The following is an 18,462-nucleotide window of genomic DNA, read 5'->3' as shown; positions in this document are numbered from 1 at the left end:
TTAGATGTCTCTAAAATCTAATAAACCTAATCAATTAAAAGTTTATAGATGGGGAAATATCTGCTGAAGTTGAGAGCACAATCGAAAAGATCAGTTGAAGACAGTACAATTAAACAGGCGAGTTTAAAGACAGGAGGCTATTTATGTTACGGCACACTAGCCTTGTTCTTGAATTCATGGATGAGTTTCTGTCTTTGTTCTATGACAATGACTTCGGAATTTTAGAAACTCTAGCAAACCTAAATGAAAGTACATCTGGGCTAGATAAATTTTGTATGGGACAGAGTTTAGTCCTGTTGGGGCAAAGCTTGATGCAGTGCGTTTCTACTTTGAAATGAATCTCAGACAGCCAAAAATAGTGTGCCACATTTGAGTGATTCCAGCTTTAAGAAAATGCTGTCTTGTCCTAAAAGGACTGGATGAGAAAGGGATCAAACCAGCCGCACTGCATGATAATACGAAGTTTCAGAGCACAGCATTTTGGGGGATTGTGATTGAGCACCTAATAATTTGATTCTATCAAATGGAACTATATTAAACTAAATGGTGCTGTTGCATTGCTGAAGAGTGGAGAGATGCCTCAAAGGCAGTTTGGAAGGCCTTGGGAGTGCCTGAAACCAACTGGGGTTAGATGGACATATACTGCCTGATCCAACATGATTGATTCATGCTTGGTGTTCTGAAATATAGCATCCTATCTGTAAAAAGTTCTCAAAGACTAGAAGAGTTAGGTGATAGATGGTTGCAGCAATGCAGTTTACGAGCCTATTCTTTTCTTAGTTCTGTTTCAGGTGTATTGGGTGATCAAGGATTTCAAAAGTTTCATGCGGGCATTTTTCTTTTTGTAATCTAATCGCCCTTGTTTGCTATTTACTCATTGTTCTATTTGTCTGGAACTACTCAGTCCCCATGAGCACAAATACCTTCTAGTGAGCACAAGACTTGCCGATGGAGCTATTGGTCTCTGCCAACAAGAGCTATTTTCTTGACCAGAAATGTGATTGGACAATTTTCTGCAAGAGAAGCCATGCCCTTCACCCATTCCCAAAACAAACCCCTGTTCTAAAGAATGCAGAAACATAACCATAGGCACCATTCTAAAGCATCATAATTTCCTGCAAGGATTAAGCAGATTTTTTATGCATTAAGATCAAGAAGTAATTCATAACACCAGTATCACTAACAATGGCAAAATGATATCATGATTCTGCTCAGAAACCCAGAAGCAACAGTGGCATCTGATGCTGAGTCCGCTCCATTATATACCAAAAGCATAAATACAAGATCTCTATGGTTAACTTAATTTACTGTCATGTATAAATTTGTACCGATATCCAGGGAAACAAAACACCAAGTGAAAAACAAGCATCCAGAGATTCACAAGCACTACTGAGACCATCCAGATCTGGCACCCTTGCGAGGCTTTTGCCTGAACAAACCAATTACAACTTCACAACATACTATCTGTCCTCGCCGGCAGACGACGGAAGAAATTAATTGGTGCTGATGGAGTCTTGTGACGAAACCTAGGATGCCTCATAAAGTAAAACCCCCCAAGAAGAGCAAGCACCTGAAAAGGTGTTGCATACAACACTATGGCAACCACTAGACAGAAAATCAAGAAGATAGTTGTGGCGCGAGGATCCCTCCAGCTTAGTAGCGCTTGAACCCGCTCTCCTTGGGTAGCCACATCACCCACAACAGTCTGGATCCTCCCAGCCACACTCCTTAGTCGATCATACCTAAAACGAACTATCTCTGGACTCTGTCTTGATGGAAATGTGTCGAATTCCTCATCAAGCTCATCAGGATTCACTGCATCTGCATGAGAAATTCTTGTGTTCATGTGGGGAGGGTAACGTGGTCGGAAACGATAATTCCAAACCCCTATCAGAAACATGTATAGAAACGCAGTTGGCAAAATCAGTTCTGGAAAATAGAGAAGCATAACAAAGAGGATTTGTACTAGAACTGTAGTGATGGGATTCTTCCACATGCAAACTTCACCAAACCATTTTCCTACAGAAAGTAATCCCGAGAAAACTGACATCAGCCTGAAGAAGTTTGCCTTGCTACGCCTCATGCTCCAAAGATGCGAGTCTGCATCAGATATGTATTCTATGACTTCTTTCCTAAGAGGAGGTTCAGACCGACCAAGACGAGCTGCTACTACATTGACAGCCTGATGACGTAGCATGTCCTGCTGCATTACAGTCAATGGCCTTACATAGTGCATCTTTGGCAAAAGTGGTCGTGAGTATTGAAACACCATGTTTGTGAATGATGTGTTGGAGAATCTTATGGCTAGATGTAACTCACCCATCTTCTTGACACCAGAAGGGTGAAGGACTAGCAGCGGGTATGAATGTGTATAAACACGACCAGTTTCAAGGGTAGAGAGTCGAATCCGAACCTTGCCAATTTTTGTGTCTTTATTACCATTGGAACCACCATGCTGGTTGTTATCGAAAACCCCTACAATGAGAACTGTTGCAGTATCAAAAACCTCCCATGTGTACTGCTCGTTGTATTTTGGGCTGAGGCTGTTGATTATGGTTCGAGTCCGAATCCATTTCTGACCATACTTTGCCACACAGTATGTATCTGAGGTACCCTTCCCCTCTCTTGTTTTCATTGGGTGGAGCCCTTCAGCATTTAAAACCCCAAGCTCCAAAACACCTATTGATGGCTTCCAAAGCTGCTTTGCTGTTGGTCGAAGATCACTGCTGTAGTGAGTTGACTCATCAAGCACATGGTACCCTCCATCAAGCACAACTTGCAGATGGAGTCTACTAGAAAACTTATCCTTCTTCACCTGATGCTCATCCATGGCAGCTGACACGGACCTTTCAAGGCCGAACCACCGACTACGAATAATGTGATCATCAGCACGCTTCTCAACAGTGTTCAATGGTATAACAACCTTCCCTATGCTCTCATCTTTGTTGGGCCCAGTGCGGTCTTCAACCACAAGGATCAGATGATCATCAAAGGGTTCAGCAGCAACAAACATTAGCTCGTCATTCCACACTGGATTCATTGTCCGACTCTGAGCCATCTTTGTCTTCAAAACCTGGTTACCAATCTGTACCTTGACATAAGCTTCTGGAAACCGATTCTTGTCAGATACCACTAGGTCTTGAGCCTCAATCACCTTAACACGGACATACCACAGTCTTGGAGAATGATATACTTTAGAGCGGATAAGTGTAGAGATGAAGGAAGAACTATCAGGAGAAATTGCATCTGAGTGCCAAGCATCAGGGAATGCCTCATCAGCTTGAGTACCATACCAGACAGCAAGCATCAGTTCCCCTTTCACTTTCTCTCCTTTCTTGTCTTCAAGCCGATACCATTCTGGAGCCAATGGACTATCAGGTGGAACCCTAGTAGGAACCTCATTCCTGTCAAACCTTACAATCCCAACAAAGTCATCCTTAACCAGATCCTTATCCTTGACCATGACTTCCAATACAGATGACTGCAATCTATCACCTGCAAAGGCAAACACCTCATTCCACTCAGGGTTTTTGTTCTTCTCAAAGTGTTTTGTGATTCCTTTATAATTCCCAACTTTTACTTCAACATATGGATCAAGGCTCCCAGTCACATCCATGGTAGGAAGGTCATGAGCCTTCACAACTCGCACATAAAGGTACTTCATCTGTTCAACAAGATCATAGCTGCTGGAAGGTCTATCTCCACGTATGACTCGCCCTCCGACTATTTGCCCCCCTCCAAGAAAAGGACTAGTCTCTTTAAGTGCGTAATCGACAGGTTGTGCTGACGAGCCTGAGAACATGCGAACAACTCTTGGAGCCTGAGGTTCAGATTTCATCTCATGAATCCCATAATCCATTGGTGGCTGAGTTGCTGCAGGTGGAACATGCTGCTGTTTCTGTGACTGACTAGGGTTTGGAAGGTGATGAAATGTTTGTCTTGACTCAGATTTGTCGTCAGAAAACATTTTTTGGGCCACATTTGGAATCTGTTGTTCTGAAGCTTGAGTTTGGGTAGCACGAGAGTCTGAAAACGGAGAAGATTCCATAGCAGGGAGTGGGTTTGAGGATCTTATAGAAGGACCATCCGTAACAAATACTTTCAAACCAAGCTCTCCTTTGACACGAGATAAAATGCCTTGTTTTTCAAGTGGGTAGTGCAAAACAACAGCATCCGAGTAGGGTACAAAAGATGTCCCAGTGAGACGAACTTTTCCAAGGATGGATTGGGAGCTGTTCTCTCTGTTATGGTGGTAGACAATGGCCTCGAGACTGAGGTTAGAAAGTTTGTTTGGATCAGAGATGTTGAAGTAGAAGCTTTCATTCCAAACAGGACTGAGATCTTTGTCTTTAATAGCAGTGCGAAATTTCTGATGGTCAAAACGAAGCTCAACAAACGTATTGGCTGAGCCCTGCCCATCTTTGGGCATAAGGTCATGGGCGCCCACTACCTCCACTCCCAGCTTGAGATTATTCATCAGATCTCTATATCAAATTGACAAAGGACTACGTACGGGGAAATTTAATTTGCTTTTGCAGGAATTGACAGGAAACAACTGGTACCTGAAATGAATGAAACAGAGAATTACAGTGTAATCAGATAATAATACAAACCGATATAAAGGTGGTCGCAACAACATTGATTTGAATGCTTAACAACCTTCGGGACCCAAAAATAAATGGAAAACAAAATGCAGAAGACTTCAAATTCATGGTGGTGCCAAATGGTATAAATTAGAAGTGAACAATTGCAAGGGAGAACTCAAAAGTGAAAAGATTCAACAGCTGATTAACCCATATGCAGCCATGTGAAAACAGAAATACAACATGTACCAAACATTTGCAAAATAGCCTAACAGACAACCAATTACCAACTTCAGTCTAAACTGATGGTAGACTAATTTATAAACACAAAGTTGTTCCATACAGGTATTTCAGCAGAGAGTTTTAACCTAGATTTCCACAAAAAAATTCCAACAGATCCCTGTAAAATTACTTTTAACAAAAACAACAACGGTTGTTAACATTTAGTTTGTAAGTTAAATGTAATATTAAGTTCAAATCTCTGATCTTGACTGCTTAAACACCATAAATAAAAATCCTTTAATTCATATGAATGACCCTCCCTCCAAAAAATAAAATCTAGACACCATAGAAAATTTGTTTCACAATTTCCTTTCCGTTAAGTAACTAAAATTATCAAGAGAGCTAGAAGGAGTACCTTAATAAGCTGAACAAAGAGAAAATACATTCAATTGAACAAGGGAGATTCTCTTGTATAAAGTTTAGAGGCTTTTTAGCTTCTTATAAAGAACATACAAATCACAAAGTAAAGAGAAAAAAAAAAGGGAGAACCAAAAGGACCTTCGGCTGTCCAGATTCCATGAGTGATTTAACAAAAGAATTTTCCTTTTTTTTCCCACTTGGTCTATTAGCAAAAAGGTGGACCAGAATATTTGGAATCATCCCATTTCACTTTTGCAATTTTCTCAGCCACCAAGCAGAGCATAAAAGGAGACATAGCCCAGGAATTATTTTATTTTATTTATGGAGTATTTACCACTTATCTCGAGTTAACAGAAAATCAACAAAGCTTCGCTTACTACGGCCACTTGAGCTATTACTTGCTTTCTTTTCTTTCTTCTTTTTCTTCTCGTTCCACGGAAAAAAACTCAAGCAAAACTTTTTTCTTTCTTGCCAAACAGAGAAACAGACAACCTGATCATTCAAAAAAAAAAGGCCCAGAAAACTTCTCAAGACCAAAGTTTTTTGCTTAATCTCTCAAAACTCAAACTTTCTTTGATTCCATCAACGATCAAAGAACCACGACCCGAAAAAAAACAAAAGAAGATTCCACACAAACGTGAAGCAAGGACAAACACAAAACATGTCTTACTTAAAACTCATTAAACCCAACAAAAATACGGGTTGCAAAACTCCCCAAACAGCTCAAAAGAAAACAATAAAAACCCATTAAAAAAGAAGACCAAGGGAAGCATACCTTTTTTTCCTTCAAAGCTCGAGAATTAAGTTGAAATTTGAGGAAGTGAAGAGAAGAGAAAAGAAGAGAAGAGAAGAGAAGAGAAGACAAGTCAGAAAGATTATTGATATACTTGAGAAGTCTAAAAAAAAAAGCGGGGACTTAATAGAAATGTTGCAGAGAGGATTAATAATTTCAATGATGCTTCGCAGAGAAAGACTGCAAAATAGTCGTCGAAAACGAGTTAAATGCTCGTTTTATTTCATTTCATGGACGAAAAGGAGAGGAAGGGTCTCCTTTCCTTCTTGTTGAGAAAATGAAACTATTTGGTTTCTTGTGTTCGTTTTCATGTCCCACGACAGGGCAGATTGATTCGAAATTAAATTACGAATACCATAATTAAATTCTTTTTTTCTTTTTAAAAAAGAAATTGCTAATAGGGGCCACAGTTCACGGACAAATTGTTAGCATACAAAACAGAAACAAAATAGAAATAACGAATTATCATATCTACCAAAAAAAAAAATTAAATAGCATTTTAAAAAAAAAATCTAAACCACAACATCAATTAAATATCATAATTCAGAATTGTTTTTTATTAATATTACGATTCACAACCATAACATTAATTAAATTCATAACTAATTAGTTCATCGGTTCATAATAATTAGTTAAATCGATCAACCAGTTCAAAAATAACATGTAAAATTATAAAGGCAATATTTTTGAAAAATTAAAGATTTGACGATTAGATTTGCGATTCCACAACTACTTTATGAAAAACAGCTTTTGAAAATATCTATAAAAATTTGAGTACGATCCAATAGTCAAATCAAAAGTTATGTCCCTTTTAAGATATCATTCTAATTTAGCACAATCGTCTTCTCTTAAGTTTAGACTTATCACATTGGTCCATAAAATGCGTTTATTTGGCCATCCACGTAGAGTATGTTTGGTATAATAGTGGCGGTTGTTTTTCAAAGTTTTTTTTACTTTGAAATATATCAAAATAATATTTTATTATTATTTTTTACATCAACGCATCAAAATGATTTGAAAACATCAAAAAATAATTTGAAGCAAATAAAAAAATCATTTTTTTCTGAATTGTTTTTGAAACCCAAAAACAAACGGGCTTGTAATCTGTCTGGGGTAGATCCTCATCTAGTTATAGCAGTGTCATGCCTAATTGCTCGAAATCATTTATTATCGCAAGCCCAACTACATCATCGACACTCATAAAATATATTTGAAAGAAAATTTTTTATAAAATTATAGTTTTATGTAAAACAATCAACCAATTCATATAACTAGATTAATAGGTCAATCGGTTGAGCTAAGAAATTGACAATGAAGCTACATATTAAATTGTTGCCGCTTTAGAAATACGATATGTTTAATTGTCTCTATAATAAAGTGCAACAATTATCTTGCTCTGCTTAAAAATATCAGTATTTAATAAATATAACGCTTTAAAAACACAACAAAATGAAAATATGTTTTTTCATTAATTTTTTCAAATAGTGTTGTTAATCATAACTTTTATCTTAATGTGCTGATGATTTTTTTTATTATTAAATCCAACAATTCACATCGCTTTCCGCTCTAAAGATCAATTATGGAATCTATGTTGTTAAAATGGCGCAATCAATGGCAATCCTCATGGCTTTGAATCTGTTTGACTGTTACATTTTAACTGTGGTAACTTAATTTAACTTTTATTTACTGATATATTGCTAAAAATAATGTTGCTATGCACTATTTTAATTAACAAATCTTATCTCTCAAAGCTTATATTTATTGAACTCTATTAAGATTATTATTTTTTGTTTTAGCTGCGAGAGTATTATTAGATTATTTTTATTTTAATTGATGAATTATCAAAAGTCATTTTTCATCTTAAATAATTATGAATTTCTTAGTATAAGATGATAGATTCTCAAATTCTTTTTTTATTTCTGGATTTGATTTTTTTTTTTTTGTAAATCAATGATGAGTATTTTAGCTAAAAATCAAAGTTTAGTAAATTGCATAAATATCCATAATTAAACACAAAATTCACTGAAATTATTTTAAATGAGCAGTATATATTGATACCGAAACGTATAAATGATACTGAGAAAAAGTAATCATATGATGCAAGCAATATTGGACTAAACAGCCTCCTTTTCTTATTTTCAATAATAAAGCAGTTCAAATTGATTGATCTTAGCTTGTTTGGTGGAATTCTGATTAAATTAATTGTCTTTTTTAAAGCATGTTTGTGGTTAAATTAATTGTCTTTTTTAAAGTAGGGTTTGGATGTTTTTTATTTTAAAATAAATTAAAATAATATATATTTTTTATTTTTTAAATTTTATTTTTAACATAGAAAAAAAACATTAAAGAAAAAAAGTTGTAATACTGACAAATATGAAAATGACAAATACCTTCGAAGATGGGTACACAGTACACTGCTGTGCACAACAGGAAGGAATATGAAAATGACTGTTTCGCCCTCGGAATTTGACTTCGCTGACAAGCATGCATTGCATACACCACAATGAGCGAAGTTGTCAGCTGTGAAGCTCCTATCAGTATCCAAAAGAGTCGTGACAACTGACAGAGCAGGGCCCACTCCACGTAGATAAATGTGGTGGCAGCCAAGCTACTTTTTTATTGGGATCTTTTTCTTTTGTTTTTTTTTACTGATTCTATTCTTTATGTCAAGTTTTTATTAAATTTTATTATTTGATATTTAATTGAAAATAAATTAATTTTTATATTTTATATTATTTAATGAAATTAAAAAAAATTAATTTAATCTAATACAATCTATAACATATTAGGATTAACCGAGATTATTTTTAAAATTTTTTATTTTATTTTTTAACTTTGATATGCTTTGTCTATAAAATCATTAAAAATTAATTTTTATATAATTTAATTTAAGATGCAGGTTAAATAAAGAGTTGGCCTCGGTGTTTTCAAATTTCAATTGTTGAGTTCAATAACTATCTCAAAAAAATAATAATTAAATTCAGTGTAGATATTATTTTTTTAACTTTCAAAATAATTTTGGTCCAAACCACAATAATAGCACGGAAATGGGCTAGCTTTTGCTAAACCAACCAGAGGCACAGAAGCCTTGACAAAATATATGTTACTAGCGTATAAAAACAAATGTCTCAATCCTATGGTTCAGATGTTCGTTCGTGCTTGCAAGACTGGGCTACCACTACTTTTTGGGTGACTAGACACCTAGAAAGCAAAAGATATACTGTTATTAAAATTAAATTAATTTTTTTAAAAAAAAGTATTACTTATAATCTAAAATATATGGGCTAAACATTATGCATACACAATACTATTTATCTTCATATATTTTACTGCGGACACGCTGTCAAAATTTTATTTTTTTCAATTTAGTCCTCAAAGTTTTTGCGTGATTTGCAATTTTTTTTTTCCAAATTCAAGGACAATTTAATTAAATTTGATAACAAAGGACAAAACTAAAAAACATAGAACCAAGACTAAAAAGACTCCATAAATAGATAATAGTTTCAAAGTTCACATAAAATATTTATTTAGCACTTGAAACTTTACAATCTATATATATTCGGTCCCTAAATATTTTTTTCAATTCAATTTTAGTACAAAACTTCATTTTTGTTATTTTATAGTCTTTAGTTTTAGAAAGAAAAGAGAGAAGTTGCTGGAAATCAGCAATAGAGAGACAAAATTGATATTTTTTTTAATAAATTTTGACCATAAAAATGATCAATTTTAATGTTAAAGAGTTCTATTTGGAGAGAAGAGTTTTATTTATGTGTTTTTTAACCTTCAAATGGCCTAAAAACCAAATATAAGCTCATAAAGATTTTTTGTTTTAGTTTGTAAATGTCTATGCCTTTTTCTGGATGTTTTAGATCAAAAATTAATTGATTTATGTAAAAAAAAACATATATCTTGTTTTCTTGGCCACCATAATGACCAAAATTTAAGGAATCTCATGTGAAAAATTGTCTAGGATATTCTTTTCAAAAAATATTAGGTTCATCTACCCCTGTTATATTTTAAAAAAATAGGGCTCATGCGCGACCTACTCTTTAATGCGTCAGGCGTTGGCATGGCCTGTCTCTTTTATTTTTTTTGTAATTTTTCCTTTAAAAAAACTTATTTTTTTTATATGTGTTTCTAATATTTTTAAAATTATATTTCAATTAATATTCCTTCTTTATGGTTTTTATTTTTTGTATTTTGTTTTTTTAATTAGTTTATTTTGCATGTATTTAATTTTTGAAAAGGTTATTCTAATTCTTTTTATGTTATATATAATTGAACTTTAAAAAAAAATTATTTTTATACTATTTCTAATAAATGCAAAGTTGCGATCTAAATTTTCCTCTCAACTTTTCTAGATATATATTTAATTATTATTGATGTTATTTTCATTTATTGACACAAATTATTATTGATTTATTAAATTAGACGTGTTTATAAGCTTTTTTTTATTCATTTTTAATATTTTTCATGTAAAAAAACATATTAAAAAAGATTACACATTTAAAATATCTATTTTCAGATAATATTTTTAATACAGGTAACCTTATATTTTTCCATCCCTTAATTAAAAAGTCATATCAATGTCTTCTTTTTTTTGTATTAAAAATTAACTTAAAATTTTATCCTGCGCAGGGCATGCGTGTTAGTTGCTGTATATAATTTCTGATGGCTCTCTCTTGTATTCTATCTCGGACCTTGTAAGAACGTGGAATATAATGGAACCATATTAACTATTTTGTACACCAATTTCAATAAATGGCCATTATTTATTTTACCTTGGGCTTGTGGTTTTTGATTTTCCTTGTATTATGCTTTCAAATTGGACGAATAAGTCCTCCTCTATTAATAGCCTTTCGTTCTTGAAGAAATCTTTCAATACCAATTATTGAGTAACATGTCGTGTTGATAATCAAGTTTGTGGTTGCCGTTTCGCAGTGTCTGGCTTGATATGGCCAGAAATAATAATAATATTTTTTTTTAAAAAAAAAATCATACGTGTAATCCTTCTATGAGGATATGACGAGTCTGTGGTCTTGTCGAAGGAGGACTCGAAGGTTGTGGTTTTGGTCGTCCATGCGGCGGTCTTGGTCAACGGAGATGGTGAAGGAGATGAGAATGGGTAAATAAGGGTATTTTAAGTAATAATAAAATCATAGTACATGTTGAATGATAAACTTATAATATTTTATATGTTTTTTATTGATTCGATAAATTAATATTTAACATAAAAATAATAGCATATAAATTATAATAAATAAAATAATAGCATATAAAATACTATCGCTAATAAAACACGAAGTATTTCTAATAATTTATGTTTTTGTTTATTAGCAACGGGGAATGGCTGGGAAGAGGAGGATTTCAAAAGGAATATTCTCTAGCTTTATATCCCACGTGGCTCCACGCAAGGAGCAAAAGTAAAGCTTGAGATAACATTGACAGATGGAAAAATTAATTCAAATTTGAATAATTTCAGTTTAGTTTACCTCTTATCAATATCACTAGTTACATGACCGGTCAATTTTTTTATATATATAAAAAATATTAAAAAAATCTAAGATCTAAAAAGTATTAGGTTTTTTTACAAAGGTATACCCAAGAGTTTTGGGTTTGACTGCAATGTCTGATCCAAGTGTAATATTTATAATAACATTAAACTTGAATGATCTAAGTTTAAATGGATCTAGTTGCAATACCAAACCCAATAGTTTTTGATGTGGGTCTGGCTGTAAGGTTATATCATAAAAGTATGATAATTAAATAGATTAATTAAAAAGACAAAAACAAAGAGAAAAAAACTAACATGAAGAAAAAAACTAATGAAGAAAAAAAAAATCTGAATTAACTGGTTTAACCCGTCAAACCTGAAATCCGTGTCATGAAAGTCTGATAACTAAATAGAAAAAAATTTAATATCAACAAATTAAATAAAAAAAGTTAATTAAAAAGAAAAAAAAAGCATTGGCCTTTTCATCGTGGACTGTACTGTGCAGTCCACAATGAAACACATAAAAAGCAAAAAAAAAAAAAACTAAAGACATCAGTCATTTCACCGTGGACTGCATACAATATTAAAAGATGAAATTGAAATAACAAAACTAATGAGGAATAAGAAAAACAATCTGACTCAACTGGGTTAACCCGCCAAATCAGGTTAACCGTCAAACATGAGATTCGTGTCATCAAAGTATGATAACTAAATAGAAAAAAAATTTAATACTAATGAACTAAATAAAAAAAAATTAATTAAAAGGAAAAAGCAAAGAGAAAAAAAACCTATAGAAAGAAAAAAAAAACTAATGAAGAAAAGGAAAAAAAATCTGAATTAACTGAGTTAAGCCGTCAAACCAGGTTAACTCGTCAAACCAGATTAACCCGTCAAACCTGGGATCCGTGTCATGAAAGTTTGATAATTAAACATAAAAAATTTAATATTAAGAAACTAAATTAAAAAAAATAATTACAAAACAAAAAAAAGACAAAAAAAAAACTAAAAGTATCAGCTTTTTCACTGTGGACTGCACTATGCAGTTCACAGTAAAAGGCTTAAAAAGGAAAAGGAAAAAAAAACAAATCAAAGGCATACACCACAGGTTATTTTTTTTCCCTGCACAAAAAATATCAAAAAAATGCTAAGATGTAAGAGTATTATGTCCTTCTATAAAGATATACCCAAGAGCCTTTGGTTTATCTGCAACGCTTGATCCAAGAGTAATATTTATAATTTTAATAATAATATTAAACTTCTATGACTCCAGTTTAAGTAAGTCTAGTTGCAACATCGGACCTAGGAGCCTTGGATGTGGGTTTGGCTGCAAGGTCGTGTCATAAAAGTGTGATAATTAAATAGATTAATTAAAAAAAAAACAAAGAAAAAAAAACCAACAGGAAGAAAAAAAACTAACGAAGAAAAAGGAAAAAAATATGAATTAACTGGGTTAACCCTTCAAACCAGGTTAACCCGTCAAACCTTAGATTTGCGTCATGAAAGTTTGATAACTAAATAGAAAAAAACATTTGACGGGTTAACCTGTTAAGCTCGGGATACGTGTCATGAAAGTTTGGTAATTAAATAGAAAGAAATTTAACATTAACAAACTAAACTAAACGAAAAAAAATTAATTAAAAAGAAAAAAAGCAAAAAAAAATAAAATTCCGGGCTAACTCGTCAAACCAGGTTAACCCGTCAAACTTGAGATTCGTGTCATGAAAGTCTGATAACTAAATAAAAAAATTTACTATTAACAAACTAAATTAAACAAAAAAAATTCATTTAAAAAAACACAAAGAAAAAAGCAAAAAAAAAAAAAAACCCCATAAAGGCATAAAAAACAAACAAATAAATAAAATATAAAAAAAATAAAAAAATATGTTATAATATAATAATAATAATAATAATATATAAGTACAATTAAATTAAAAGGCATGGGGAAAGCTACATTGCTTTCCATATACCTTTTAGAATATTACTTAATGTTTCTGTTAAAAAGATTACCTGTACCATGTTTTTTTTTATAAAAAAAATATTAAAATAATTTATTATTATTATTATTATTATTTTATTTTTAATATCTACAAATCAAAATCATAAAAAAATTAAAAAACATCAATTTAATATTTTTTAAAATTAAATATAATTTTAAACAATTCTAAATGAGAAAATAAATTGAGCCTCCGACTAAAATTTGCATATATATTAAGGTTGCAATAACAAGGAGCAGAGTTTGGAACGGACAATGAGGGATTAGAGCAACAATAACAAGGAATTTAAAACACTCCTGTCTTCTCTATCCCAAAATATTAAGAATTTAAACAAATACTAAAAAAGTTTTGCCACCTGTGCATACCCGCTTTTATCCGATGCAGGACCAACATCCTCACACTAGCAAGTGTTTTTTACCTTCTTTTGTAAAAAGTTTGTAATGATTAGTACACGTGTTTAAACTCTTCAAGGTACAAATTAATTATTTACAGCACATATGTTAGTACCATGCCATTGATAATGATACAATTATAATATTTCACAAATACCACCAACTGCATGAAAAATCAGATATATTAACTACTTTGTTTGTATGATTTTATAAAGGCCCAGCTGTGTGGGCCTTAATAAAATGGTCAAGCGATCTGACCTTAATTGATAGGCCCAGTGGGCCTGACTTTTTATTTTTATAAAAGAATATTTTTTTTTAAATTAATGATTTTGTTTTATATTTTTTATTTGTATTTAGATTAATATCTTTTATCTTTTATCTCGTTCAAAGAACATCTTTTAAATAACAATTTTTTTTTGTTATTTTGTATGTATTTAATTTTGTAGAAGGTTCTTCCAATTCTTCTATATTTTTTTTTATCTTTGTATAAGTGAATTTTTTTAAAAAAAAGGTATTTATTTTCATATAATATTTTTAATATGTGTAGCCTTACATAATATTTTCCTTTTCCTTTTATTTTATCCAACCAATTTAATGTGTGTGTTTATTTTTATTATCGTTCGATTGAATAAAAAAATTATTTTAATAAACAAATTTAGCAAACACGACTAAATAAATATTTTGTCTTGCGAGATTAAATATTTTTATCTATACCCATCTCTTAATTTTTCCAGTTTTATTTTTAGTTATTATTTTTAGTTTTATTTTTATTAACACATATAATTCTTAATTTATTTGATTATATGTATACATAAACCTTTTGATTTTCGCTTAGAATATTTTTAACTTTAAAAACATTTTAAAAAAACTTATATATATAATTTTTTTTAAAAAAAATATTTAACCAACAACAAAAACACGAGCATAACTATCTTAATTATATATATTTGGAAGTTGTCGGATAACTTAGTACACGGGATTAGCTGGATTGGATTTTTCTAAATATATATATTCACCCTACTGAAATTAGATTTTTCTAAAAAAATGCTGCCTAAAATTAACTCTAACTTCTCACTACGTTAGAACCTGGGAATGGGGGAACGGTCAAATTACAAGGGATCTTTTTTTTTTTTTTCCCTTCATCTTCAGGTTAATCTGATTTTAAAAAGATATCTAAAAATTTAAATTTTTGAATTAAAATAAAAATTAAATATAAAATAGTGTAAATTTATGTAAATTTTAAATTTAAAAAGCTTTTATTGAAGAAGATATATTAAAAAATTATATATATTTTATTTTAAAACGTTACGTAATCAAGTTTAAATTATTGAGTCGAGGTAATTATTATTTGATATAAATACTAATGCTGACAAAAACAGCCACAAGCTTGATTACAGTAACAAAGTGGACAGCAATTAGATTTAGGAGATAGGGTAATTGCTTGAAAGCACCTATTTGGTTACAACAAATAAGAACGAAAAAAGAGAGAGAGAGTAAATTAGATTAATCGGTTTCTATTGCTTCTTACTTAATTTTTCCCAATATTCATTTTCCCACGACTCTACTTGCTTAGTTGATTTGTCTTTTCTATCCCGCAAACTTCCAAGAACCGAAGGATCATGGGGAGGCAAGGTGCACGGGATTGCATCACTCGGAGACAGCACCATGGATTCCTCCATGAACTTTCTATGTATACCATTTGTGGGGCACGCCATTGTTTCTGGACATAGCTCATCTGCTCCTGGGGGTATTTTTGGCTTGAATTTCAAGAGCTTTGCATACTCGTTTAGTAGATGAAATATGTAATCATACACATAATCTATCTTCATATCCTCATGAATGAAGTTGCTAGCAGCCTCTCCTATGGCTTGTGCCTGCAACACCAGAATTTAGTGCAGAAGTTACGTCAATGGCTACAGTTTTGAGATAAGCATTGTTTGGATATACAGTGTGTAAATTATCTGGACAATTATCCACATGAACATGAGGTATGCAAGTAGATAAAAAGCAATGACAGATTCATGACACTTATCTTCACCTACCTCTTTGGTGTGATTGTTGCCCCATTCCACGGCGAACTTGAGAGAAGTGCACTTGCTGTTGTCCCTAATAGGCCAGTAGTGCTGCAATGGCACCATGCCTCTTATAAAGAAATCATGGTAACGAGGCCTCACGTACAAGGTCACTGAATCACAAGCTAAGATATATTTCTCGCTTACAGACCAGGCCCATCCTTCTATGTAGATCTTATATCTGCAAAGAAATAACTTTCATCAATATTAACAAGAACCTTTTCTTCTTCTTCTTTTTTTTTTTTGGGGGGGGGGGGGTGCTTTCTGCTTACCTATGGGTGCATTGATCTTGTAGATTTGATTCTCTGTACCCTTCTTTAGATTGTTTTACCCAGTCCTAAAATAATGTTGAAGAGAAAATTGTAGATGCCTCCATTTAATCATCATTGACAAATTAAAAAAAAAGAGAAGAGAAAGCACGTATTACCTGAAGATACAGGCGAGTGTTCCAGTCATTCTGTTCAGAGACATTGCACTTGAGGAGGTCCTGCCTTATTGGAGACACCCATGGGTTACCTCTCCAGTAAGCATAGGGTGTCCTGTCCTTCCATTTAGTTCTGCTGTTACCTTCTTTGATTTCCTTCAACAAGTTTTTCCATGGCCGTATATTGGTCTCAGCCCTACCATACCAAACACAACAAGAATGTTATAAATGGCACGGGCCTTTATAGAGCCGAAAGGGCCTGGGATCAGTAGCCCAATAGAGCCTATTTGCCAATTGATTATCATTAGATCCTAAGATTATGCTTTTAATTTTTTGGAGAAGAATGATAAAATTTGCCTTTAAATTTTCATATACCAAACTTCTTAGCACATCGAGTCAATTGGGTAAAGCTCAAAGCTTTTCGTGGATCCAAAAGTGACGCAACTAATTTAAATTAGTCATGGAAAATTAATTGTTAGGACATGGAAGGAATCCGCAGAAAAATATTGAAAACAAGAATGAATAAATAAATAAATAAAGATGGAGTTAAGAAAGGGATAACGTACCAGCCCCAAAATGACCAATCCGGGAACACAATATCTAAGCTCTGCCAATCTGAACAGTATCGAAACAATGGCGGTGGGGCAGCATTTGGGCCCCTAAAATGCTTCGATGGAATGACCGGCCGATCGTCACAGTCAAACATGAGCTCCAAATCAGGCAATCTACCAGGATACAATCTTAGAAGCTGTAAAATACCCCATAAGGTGAACATATCTCTCGTCTGTATTGATTGCCTGTACTTCTCTACATAGGCCTTCCCGTTGACAATCACAAGCCTAAAATGTGCTGTTTTTCGAGCCCGTTCGATCATGTCCTGCGTGATTCCTGTCTCTTTCCAGTGTCGTAGATCATCATGGATCCATTGGAAGTATGATGGGCATGTAGAAGTAAGGTTTGACGGGCGGTCAGGATTTGTGGTGGGGTTGTGTTTAGTAGGATAGTTTTCTGGACAGGTTTGCTTCAGGTTTCCTGTGGCGCATCGGAGTGGGAACTCTGAAGGCATTCCTGTGGGTGTCAGGGTTGGTTTTCGAGAAATACCTCGAAATACCGACTGAAAATTACAGGCATCGCTTGTATTAGCAATATGTAAACAACAACAACAAATTAACACCATTCTCTTCTAAAATTTAAAGAAAATAAGCAACCAAACGAAGTAAGACAACAAAATTATAGAGACAACCCCCCCCAACCCCACCCCAGCGATGTTAATTAATTGGAAAACAGTAAAAATAGGGGGCTGGAATAAACACCATATATTGATTTTGTGAAGGAAATTATCATGAAAGTTAAAATTACTACAAACAAAAAAAAAACAAGAAAAGGGGTTTGATAGGATCATACGTACATACATACAGATATGGATAGTTATCTAAAGGGTTTTGCATATATTGTCAAGGCTTCGTAGGACTTAGTTTTTTGTTATTTAAACAAAAAACAGAAAAAGGGTTTGATAGAACTTACAGCATCAAACCAACCCACAAATACTAAGGCGCCAAGGAAGAGGATGAGAAAGAAGGCTACCAAAACAGTGGCAGCATCTCTCTTTTTCACTGTTCTCCACGGTTGCTTTGTCAAGTATCTTTCAAACCCTGAGTGCCAGATATCATTTGCATATTTTTCTTTCTCCCTCATGATTTCACAGGCTCTATCCGGCCTCTACCTTGAAAAGCTCTAATTTGACTTGTGATTGTATATAGCTCTACATTACCTTTTGGTGCACGTAATTACATGTGGAGAGTTTTTGAGTCCTTTGCTCAAGGTCTTCCCTCTTAAAGAGTTAATTTCTTGAAGTCTCTATTCAAAGAAAAAGAATAGTTGAGAGAAGATACGAGATGGACTGTTTGTCCAAAAAAAACAAGAAGAAATGGACTGTCCCAAGTCTGGCTAGATACAGAGAAGAAGAAGAAGAGAGGTTAATTAGAAGCAGAGTCCTGATCAGTTGTCTCTATTGCATTTATGAAGACATTTAGCTAATTAGTTCATGTTCAAAGTCCTCCATCGGATT

General features: G+C 33.0%; 2 protein-coding genes across 3 annotated transcripts; both read right to left on the bottom strand.

Moving 5' to 3' along the window:
- Positions 1-1,158: 1,158 nt before the first annotated feature.
- Positions 1,159-6,305, bottom strand: LOC7496957 (FT-interacting protein 3). Of its 2 annotated transcripts, none has more exons than XM_002320086.4 (2): positions 6,001-6,305; positions 1,159-4,562 (listed from the first exon to the last, which is right to left on the bottom strand). In XM_002320086.4, exon 2 carries the CDS (start codon positions 4,475-4,477, stop codon positions 1,451-1,453), a length of 3,027 nt encoding a protein of 1,008 aa, XP_002320122.2. In that variant the 5' UTR covers positions 4,478-4,562; positions 6,001-6,305; the 3' UTR covers positions 1,159-1,450. The 2 variants fall into 2 exon arrangements, with proteins under 2 accessions (XP_002320122.2, XP_052302803.1); XM_052446843.1 differs by lacking the exon at positions 6,001-6,305 and adding an exon at positions 5,560-5,717.
- Positions 6,306-15,230: 8,925 nt separating this feature from the next.
- LOC7496955 (uncharacterized) lies at positions 15,231-18,462 on the bottom strand. The gene is made up of 6 exons (XM_002320084.4): positions 17,919-18,462; positions 16,961-17,508; positions 16,398-16,590; positions 16,243-16,307; positions 15,941-16,151; positions 15,231-15,772 (listed from the first exon to the last, which is right to left on the bottom strand). The coding sequence occupies exons 1-6, from the start codon at positions 18,087-18,089 to the stop codon at positions 15,413-15,415; spliced, it is 1,548 nt and encodes a 515-aa protein (XP_002320120.4). The 5' UTR covers positions 18,090-18,462; the 3' UTR covers positions 15,231-15,412.

Source organism: Populus trichocarpa, chromosome 14 (assembly GCF_000002775.5).
Source record: "Populus trichocarpa isolate Nisqually-1 chromosome 14, P.trichocarpa_v4.1, whole genome shotgun sequence".
Classification (NCBI taxonomy): Eukaryota; Viridiplantae; Streptophyta; class Magnoliopsida; order Malpighiales; family Salicaceae; genus Populus; species Populus trichocarpa.
The sequence above is the reverse complement of the archived record's forward strand: the minus strand, read 5'-3'. Positions and strand labels throughout refer to the sequence as shown.